General features: G+C 31.9%; 1 protein-coding gene across 1 annotated transcript; it reads right to left on the bottom strand.

Moving 5' to 3' along the window:
- Window positions 1-675: 675 nt before the first annotated feature.
- Window positions 676-5,570, bottom strand: LOC134695680 (uncharacterized). Its single transcript, XM_063557026.1, has 2 exons — window positions 2,590-5,570; window positions 676-1,104 (listed from the first exon to the last, which is right to left on the bottom strand). Exons 1-2 carry the CDS (start codon window positions 4,972-4,974, stop codon window positions 1,072-1,074), a joined length of 2,418 nt encoding a protein of 805 aa, XP_063413096.1. The 5' UTR covers window positions 4,975-5,570; the 3' UTR covers window positions 676-1,071.
- Between the last annotated feature and the right edge of the window lie 4,858 nt (window positions 5,571-10,428).

The raw sequence follows: 10,428 nt of genomic DNA, 5'->3' as shown, positions 1-10,428 counted from the left end.
CTGAACCCTTACCTAAACCATCTTTAACTCAAGAGTTAGATCCTGCTGGAAAGGGCAAAATTAGATATATCAGTGGGTATGTGATTGCAAAATTAAAGCACAATTTGTCACAGAAGATAAGAAACTCATTATTTGCAAAAGGTAAAGAAAAGGAACTGAAAGATTTACAAAATAAAATGAACATTTTGAATTCAATGTGCTGTACCTTTGGTGAGTTAGTAGATGTATCTACTGATAAAACTAGTTTAGATGAAATTAAGCGTAAACAAAATCAGCGTGAGGGACTAACAAATATTTCTGACTCTGCTTTTGATTTTTTTCAAAAGCTTGAAATTCAATGCCGCCAAAAATTGACCCATGAAAATTTAGTCATATATGGTAAAAATTTGTATAATGATTCTTTAAAGCAACTGTTTGATGACTACGAGTTATATGAGGCATGGTTAATGTGCGTGACCTCATCCGTTACCACCTCTTCTGAGGATGAATGTGAGAATGACCATGACATTCGCACATTACTTAATTCCATGGCAACAGCTGTTGACAACTTTCTCATTTTATTCCAGTCAGTTGTGACTTTGTTTCTGAAAGTAAGCTTGAGTCAGTTTAGAAGAGATTTTCTGGCTTTTTTAAAAATAGAAAAAGGAAAGGCATTGAGAAAAAAAGTGACTGAAAAGGGAAAGAAATCTATCAAAAAGTTTGACATGAAATTTTATACCGAAGACAAATCAACCAATAAACAGTCATCCTTCTTGCGTCTTAAATCAGAACTTCTTCAGAATCCAAAATATTTAAATGACTACTCTTTCACCAAAAAAGACTTATTACTAATTTGCAAAGACATTAAAATTAAAATTTCCTCCCAGAAAAGGAAAGAAGAAATTACCAATGTTTTGGCAAAGAAAATATTAGATAGTGATACATGTATTGAAACTCTAAATATACCTGATTCTTATGAACCTCAGCCCGGACCTAGTGGGATCTCTCAGTCTGTGCCTGTCTCTGAACAATCAGTGCATGATGACATGATTGGGCCCTCTGGCTCTCTACATGTTTCTTCTGAACCAGAAACTAGTTTGTCTGGGACTGCTCCTTCAACACTGACTAAAACAAAAAGGACAAGAAATTATGGCAAAAAAAAAATCTAAAGGAAAGGGGAAAGGAAAAGGGAAAAAAACCAAGAAAGTAGAAGAGACAATAGAGGATGAAAATTGTGCTATATGTAATAAAACATATATAGACGGTGAAGATTGGATTAATTGTGATGTTTGCACATTATGGTTTCATCGGCAATGTGTTAATTTAGAGGATGAAGCAGAATGGGCATGTTTGACTGAGGAGGACGGGTCATTCACTTGTCCCTTGTGCTTATAATAAAGTAAGCAAGTATACTTGATTATGTTAAGGAACTAGATAATTCCAAGTTAAAAGAGGGGTTAGAGAAAATAATTTGGAGGGTTTTCTTTTTTTAATACAAACTCATTTTGAAATTTCTCTCAAATTAAGAATGATGGTTGAATAAAAGCTTCTGTTAATAATGGATTTTTTTTTGCAATAGGAGGGAAAGGGGTATGGTTCTTTAAAAAATATAGCAAGCCAAAATGTTGTTTTTTTAAATGACAGCTCTTTCACAAAAAAGACTTATTACTAATTTGCAAAGACATTACAATTACAATTTCCTCCAAGAAAAGGAAAGAAGAAATTACAGATGTTTTGGCAAAGAAAATATTATTTCAACACTGATGTCCAATTGATCCAATCTTCACCATCTATATATGTTATAATACATCTAACACAATTTTCATTTTATTAACTTGATTCTTTTTTTCAGAAAATGTGTGTGTGTGTGTGTTTGGGGGGGGGGGGGGGGTGATTTTTTTCCTCCTTACTCTTATAATAAAAGTAAACCAATAATTACCTTTTAAAGAAAACAAATCTCAATAAACCTTATTTTGAAATTATAAGAAGATCTTTTGAGCTTCAACCATTAACCCTGCCACATTATGTATGTACATTGTATGTGCCTGTCCCAAGTCAGGAGCCTGTAATTCAGTGGTTGTCATTTGTTGCTGTATTACATATGGGTTTTTTGATATTTTTTTGTACATAAATTAGGCCGTTAGTTTTGTCTTTTGAATTGTTTTACATTTGTCATTTCTTGCCTTTTATAGCTGACTATGCCGTATGGGCTTTGCTCATTGTTGAAGGAAGTATAGTAACATATTATACATGTAGTTGTTAATTTCTGTGTCATTTGGTCTCTTGTGAAGAGTTGTCTCATTGGCAATCACACCACATCTTTTTTTTTATTCAAACTACTAAATTCAGCATGTTCAGTATGAGTAATTTGTTCTGTAGTATTGAATATACTTTTTCAATCTAAATTTGAATTATACATGTATCTCATCACTTACAGTACTCTCCCTTTCATCACACAAAAGCGCCATAATAAATGGCAGCTAGTAATGAAATTGTTCTTATTTATTTTATGCATGCATTATATTTGTGACATTTCTTTTTAATTTCAGGACTACATGAAAACAGATAAAGTGTACATAATGTATATATTGGAAGTGACTTATTTTATACCTTTACTTGATTTTGTTGTGTTGGAGGTTGTGCTGTATCACCACCAGTATTTGATTTTCTTGACACTGTTGTTTGGCCCAAGATGACGGAGTTCATTGCATGACAGTAACCAAGGTATGTAGGATTTGTGTTGGCGCCACTATGTAAAGTGCGCTGTTGGCAAAATACGTTCTCAATAACGTCACTATTTAGTCTACTGGGGATAACAGAGGCATTGTTGTTTTTTAACCTATACTGACAATATTCTTCAAATCCTAAAATACATGAAACTATGTCCTGCCTGGTTTGGTGAGATATCATACACATTTCTTTTTGCTTGACAGTTGTGTCCAATTGAATACTTTTTTCCCATTTAATGAAAAAATCCATTACATCATGGTTCTGTCTTAATCTGTCATCACTTAAGTCAGTTATAGCCCTATTATCCCTAAAATTTGCTATCAGAACACTTGTATTTGACAATAATTTGACAGTAGCATTTAACATAGAGCCTGATTCTCCCAAAGTTTGTTGATACAGCTTCATCAAATGATACATATCAGCATTCAGTACATCTTCTGCTAAGTGATTGCGCATTTTTGCCTCTGATGTCAGATAAAAATGATCTTGTGACAATTTATGATGCACTGGAAAGGGATGGGTTGAAATATCCCATGAATAAGCCCTTTTGAAATGATTCCATTCAATAAAATTACCTTCAAACTTCATATGTCTTTTACATTGAGATTCACTTCCACTTTTTAAGATATTGTTCCTAATTTTTTTAATAACATGAGAAACATCCATGATGAAACTTATCTTATCATTACTGTAAATATTATTAAAGGAGCATGTTACTGGTTTGGCAGAACTAAATTCAGGCATTAAAAGCTTAAAGAGGTCTCTATTAGTCTGTGCCCCATCAGTGCTAACAAACATGATTTTAAACCCAAAGTTCATTAACCTATTCACAGATTGCCATACTAATAAATAGAGTTCATGTCCAGATGCAGTGCTTGCAGGAAAATGTGCGAAAGGAAACCGAAAACCTGTCGACCCTAGGAATACAAGTTGAAGTGCATGACTCGCTAAAATTCTTTCGTTCTTGTTGGATTTCAATTTATCAAAAACTACTGACTCTGGAGATAATTCAGTAAATCCAATCAATTCTATTTTTCCATTTATCTTTTTTAACTGTAGATCTTGCTGAATCGACATTTCATCAATAATGAGCCCACCTTCATAACCCTCGGGTGGTATATTTTTTAGCTTGGCCTCATTTGCCATCCAATGAAGCATATCATTATTTATTCCAGCTTCTTGATTTACAGTATTTTTAAATCTTTGTAGTAATTTCTCAGAAGGGAGGATGACAAACTGACTATTTCTAAGTTCTGTATACCCCTTAGGGCTTCTGCACCATAATGTTAGACACAGACGAACGATGTCTCTGTTCCAACGCCTTCCATGTGGGTTTCTTTCAATTGCCATTTTCTGCGACATTAAAAATAATTTCATTTTATCACTACATTCAGGGAAAATTTTTGTTAGAATTTCTGACATGTCATTATTATCTTCTGTAGATAGTATTACATCCTGATCTGTATTTGATCTTATGCAAGTTGCATTTGTGGAATTTAAATTCTCATTCAAAGGTTTTTTCGTTGTTTCTTCAAGTTGAAAATTTTTAACAATAACTGCTTTTTCCAAACATTTACAATGCACACATGATGCTGATGCTTTGTGTGATTTTTTAAATGGGAGCACCTTTTGACATAATTTTGACCTGTATCTAATTTGTTCTGAGTTTTCATCAAAAAGTTTTGAAACATGCTCTTTTAAGAAGTCTTTATTTTGCATTGACTCATCAACTTCCTCAACACCATTACAATAACGCAACTGTCTTATTATTTCAAAACATGATGGTAAATTAAATGTTTTGTCTACCCCTAAGCTAACAGGGTCTATCTTTTTACCCATAACCATTAAAGTCCAAGTTTGGTCCAATTTTAACTGAGCTTCAGTAAGCACCTTCAATCCATTTATTATGGTTTTGTTAAAATGACCTATAGTTATACAGCTTAAAGTTTTTGATAACAAGACAAAATCAATGGGGATATGTGTTCCAAATGTGCTTATATCTAGCACAACTGGTGTATTAATTTTCCACTTTATACCAAAGTAACGTTTGGTCATTTTGCACCAGTTACTTTTGCTGCGTGCATTTTTCACCTTCACATTTTTATATATTTGTTTTATTAAATTTCCAACTGATGTCCCTTCAGCTGCAGTTTTTTCTTTAATATCTATTAAATCAATTGATTCATCTATAGCCCCTTCCTCAATGTTATCAATTATCCAGTTGAACAAATTAGACTTATTTGACATTTCATTTATATTTGTCATTCTTTTTCAGTTCATAATTTTGCGCCAAAACAATTACTTAAAATATATTCGGAATTCTCGCGTTTTACCGTTGTCGTCATTGCCATTCGGAAATCGATCGATCGGGAGTGATTATGGTTCTCTTGATTTAGGAGGGAGTTACAGAATAGGTAACATGTGAAATGGTTACCGCCCTTTTGAAAATACCGCACAGATGTCGCTAGCGATGTCACTTCCGTAGCTTCTACTAAAATGTGGTTGAAAATATTCAAATCGCGAGTGAAAAGTGTCCCAGAGGAGGACTTTATACCTGTATTTTGATTATTTATGTATGTTTTCAGTGAGGATAATATATATGGCGAAGAAGAAATACGATATTGGAACAGGTAGGACATAATTTAATAGAAAATTTCAAGAAATATCCCGAGCAGTACCTCAATGTAAACAAACCTGAGTGACTTACCTTTCCGCCTATACATATATCAGAAACCCCAAATTTTAGAAACTGGTATTTGATAGTATTCCTTGCATTTGAAGTGATAAATAGCATACAGAGAGCTGAATATAAGCGAAAATAATGATATTTTTGCTCGATTAAAAAAAAAAAAAAAAAAGGGGGAGGGGGGCATCACAAGGCTCCTATAGGGTCCTGTCCTCAAGTACCTGTGAAATAACACTTTCAAGTGACTATAGAGGGTAACAAAGACACAATTGACCAAACTTCTTTCTGCATGCACTTCAAAATTTAGTGACAGTTAAATTAAGAAAGGGAAGGGAAACGACGACCAAAGTATCAGAAGGTACCAATTCGCCCCATTACATGATAATTCGTCCCTGGAGAAAATTACAACTTTTTTGAAAATGCTCTTCAGGTCTATCAGGATAAGACAATTTCCTTGATTTTACTACATGAGATTGAACTTTAATATGATGCATTTACTCAAACCATGTTAATCTACATTTACATACAAGTCTTCACAATAATTAATTGAACACCCAATTCCTCACTCAAATCATAATTGCTCAAGCAACATATGGTGACATTATAAATTGGCTTATTCTGGCATCATTTTAGCATATTTAGAATGAGAAATGAGAAAATGATATGTTTGCTTTATGGAAACATTGCGGTGCTTTTTGTCATGGATTGAAATAGCGTTGCAATGAAGCCAGAATGATGTCAGTAGTGGCATGAATGTTCTGACAACCCTCATCAGTTTGTGGCTTTAAAGTCACAATTTTGCATCATTCTTCATTTTCTTGCCACAATTTTTTTTATTTCATAAGGACTTGCATGAAATGATGTGATTATCATGTACAAAACCTTACAATTATGGTAAGGAGACATGAAACAGCATTTATGTTATTTTTTTTCTCTCTCAAAAACAAGATTAAAAAATAATAGTTTAAAAAGGCCTTGGGGTATTAAAGAAATTCACATTCATGATGTGTTAAAGCCAAGTGGTTAAACTGTAAGGTTTGTTGTTGTTTTTGTGTTTTCTGTGTTTACTGTTTTTTTGTGTTTTATTTTTTATTTTTGGAGGGGTACCTGACAGCTGCATTTGTTCACTTAAAGTGCAATTATGATCACTGTATCTTTTTTACAGAATTTTTTTTTAGGTAAATATTATCTACTTACTTTTCCCATAGGAATGAAAACATCTGTGTCTTTGTAACAAGTCTTTGAAACATCTTCGGTGCAACATGTCGATCCCCAGCTTTTGTAGCATTTACTGAAGGCACACCACAATTTTTCCATCTATATTTCTTGTAAGTTGTTTGAATGATAACATTTCTATGAATGTCACAGGTCCTCAGTTGTGGTGTACAATGGAAAGGGATGTCAGATTCAAGTAAAGAAATTTCTGACAAAAAATTATGCATGTCTCTTTCAAATGAAAGCGGTTTCAAAAAAACCTGTCATCACTGCACTTATTACAATTGCGTAGGAAATCTTTTGTGCCACTAATTTTATAAATCGAAGATTACAAATTATACATGTATGAATAAATACGCTAAACAAGCTAGTTTACGGCAAGCGAAGTTTTTTTATACACTGTCTTCAGACATAGTTCCATTGTTCAGACAATATTTTCATTATATGAGCACATCATACCAACCTAACCATATATAAAAGTGTAGGCTAACATCACTGAAATATTTATCCATTTCCCATTATGCTTGAATATAAAACATGAAAAAAATCGTAAAATAAACTTGTTGTCTGCATTTGTTTACATTTTCCCTCCTGTTTTTAATGTGTTTCTCTACAAGAGAACTCCGCAAAGGGAGATAATTTGATAAGGGAAATAGAGGACAGGGTCAATTTATTGCAACACAGTCAATTTGCCCACTGATTTTTTTTCTTTTCTTGTTTAACCTGTATTCATTCTCTCTATTTTTATAATCAACCATATAAGAAATGGCTGCATTTTTTTTTACAACACTTGATAAAAAAGGCTCTAAAATCCCCCTTTTATTGCACTTTTTACCCTATTTAAGTTAAATAGATTTTTTTAAAATAAAGTTTACTGCTGAAAACAATTTTCATTTGTTTTATTTGAACTGAAAAAAGTTATAAATGTCTGAATATTTATATTATTTCCTTTTTATAAGTCATAATTGATCATAATTTGTAAATGTTCCGGACCATATGAGTATTTGGACCATACGCGTATGGTCATGACCATATGCGTATACTCATATGGTCCGACCATACGCGTATGGTCCGACCGTACGCGTATGGTCGGACCATATGAGTATTATACTCGTTTGGTTATTAACGGGCCGGACCATATGAGTATTTGGACCATATAGGTATTTTTTCAAATATACAATAGAAATAATACAATAAACTTTATCTTAAAAACAAATGTGTTTACAAAAATAATGTATTAATTTTACATGTCAAAAGCTACATAAACATTAAATATTGATGCCACAGTCAGTTGATCTCAGTTTTCATCGCTAATTGTATTCGTGTATGCTTTTGTATACTTAAACTGAAATTCACACGGTACCATACATGTAGTTTTTCTGAGATTGTTTGTTTTGGCTGCGTGTAGTGATATCGACTCGGACAATTCCGATGTGTCTACGGTGTTTTTGAGAAACTCTAGATCTCCAATATCGTAAAATGAATTTCACCGATCAAATTAGATAAAGACAGTGGCTATTTCATGGATCTTAAATGCTATTTTACCGTCTTATAATTAAGATTAAATAGAAGTATAGAAAAAAAAAGAATAGAAAAAATAAAGAAACATACACTTTTAATATTTTACTTTTAAAATGTCTTAAAAAATATCATGATCTTTAAAAAATATCATGATCCTTGCCGGTGATGTCACCTATTTTAAACAATAAAATTTCTTGTACAATACGTCCATTTAATTTTGGCATCTTTTTTATAATTGTACTTACAAATAGTAAGAAATATTAACTGTGCGAAACTGTTTTTTTTTTAAATATTTTTTTTTTTAATATACATAAAATGACATTTTAGTGACGTAACAATCAGAAGGGTCACACCTAATGAAGAGTTTAAAAGTATACGTGTTGATTACCCCGACCATACGCGTACGGTCCGACCATACGCGTATGGTCGGACCATATGAGTATATACCCATATGGTCATGACCATACGCGTATGGTCCAGATACTCATATGGTCCGGAACATAAACACCTCATTTTACCCCTTTTTTGCCACTTTGAGTCCTGTTACCATGGAAACGGTAAACATAAGAGGCTAAGTGAAGTAATATTTTTTGCTAAGCTCATGTGGCTCTACTGAACTAATAAGGTTTAAAACAAAAATATTTTAGTGTGTGCCGAAATATTTTGGTGATTACAGAGAATTGCTCTTAATTACCACCGGCACCACAAAAACTGCTGAAAGTAATACGATGTAACTGCAAACAGAACTGTGATTCAAGAAGATGTTCGTGTCGAGAACATGGAATTGACTATTCTGCTAGTTGCGGCGAGTGTCGTGGCATTAACTGTTCAAATTCCAGCATAGTAACACAAAGTGATTTGGACGAAGTTTAGAATTTCTTTTGTCGTGTATGGGAAATGGCTAAGACTATGATTTTAAACCACAAAAAAGTGTTATATAAACAGGTTAAAGAACTAGACATGTCACTTTTAATATGAACTATAGTATGGACATTGTTTCATGAATGTGTAGCTGATATTGTTTTTACCTCTCCAACTTCTGTTTAATATACAGTGTGTATCTATATAGTTAGAATAACTGGCCGTTAAAAAAATATAATTACATATTTTCATTTTGTTTTGCAACTAGAATTAAAAGTACTAATTTAACATTTTTTCAGGATTTTTTTTAATGAACATCTTATTTTGGACACGTTTTATATTTTTTGTCTTTGATTTACTATTTAATTTTTTTTATAGGCAGACAATTCAATTAACAGGTAACAAATAACAGCATTATTTTTATTGACAAGTTCTTAATTTAAGCATTCAAGTGATTTATAGTTTCAATGAATTTTTTTTGTTATTTTCGATTAAAAATTTGTAATTTTCAATGAAAAATTTGTAATGTTCTATGAAATTTGCATTTAGAACTTTATAATTATGGACCACAATTTTATAGTTTATCATATAATGCCTTTTATATTTATAACACAATTAAAAAGGAACATTAATACAAATCCAAAACACAAAAAGTTTCATTGATGTACTGCCAAATTAATTATTTAAAGCATATTTCCAGTTTTCCTGGATTTTTCAATAAAAATTCGTATTTTTACCCCAAAATAACGTTTATGACATATATGTATGTCCTTTTTGCTATAAATTATTTCTAAATATATCATTGTTAATTGAATCACACACTGTTTGAATGATTTTACTACAAAAAAAACTTGTTTTGGTCTTTTTCCTGTTTTCAGCGATGTTTTTTTGAAAAAAACAGTATTTTACCCCAAAAATATAGTTTTTCCGCACTTCAGATTTTGCAAGACTTGATATGTGATAGAGGCCATCTTAACCTTTAAAATGAGACAAAATTTCTTTCTGTAGCAATTTGTTTAAGTTTCAGCTATTTTTGGGGTAGAATGACTGGACTACGAGTCCCTACATGGTAGCCTTCTATATACATATCACAAAACATTATTTGCAACTAGCTTCCGGACGATTTTTGGCATATTGCATGGTTTTCTCATAGAAAAGCTCTGAACTTGAAAACGAGTTCATTGACACCTCTTTTTAAAATGCCATTTGGTTTGTTTAAGTGTGAAGATTATGTGTGCTAATTTTCATGAAAACGTAAAAAGTGCATTTTTTAAATTTGATAAATATACAGCAAAAAATATTTCTAAATTCGTTATCATTTGATAAATATGAGTTATTTCTGAATAAAAAATGTGTAAACTTTTATAATACTTGTAAAATACAAAAAATATAAATTATTTAACAAAAAACAATTTGTATATATCTTTTAAAACATA

The sequence above is a fragment of the Mytilus trossulus genome, chromosome 14 (genome assembly GCF_036588685.1).
Source record: "Mytilus trossulus isolate FHL-02 chromosome 14, PNRI_Mtr1.1.1.hap1, whole genome shotgun sequence".
Classification (NCBI taxonomy): Eukaryota; Metazoa; Mollusca; class Bivalvia; order Mytilida; family Mytilidae; genus Mytilus; species Mytilus trossulus.
This window is presented reverse-complemented; position numbering and strand designations above follow the sequence as displayed.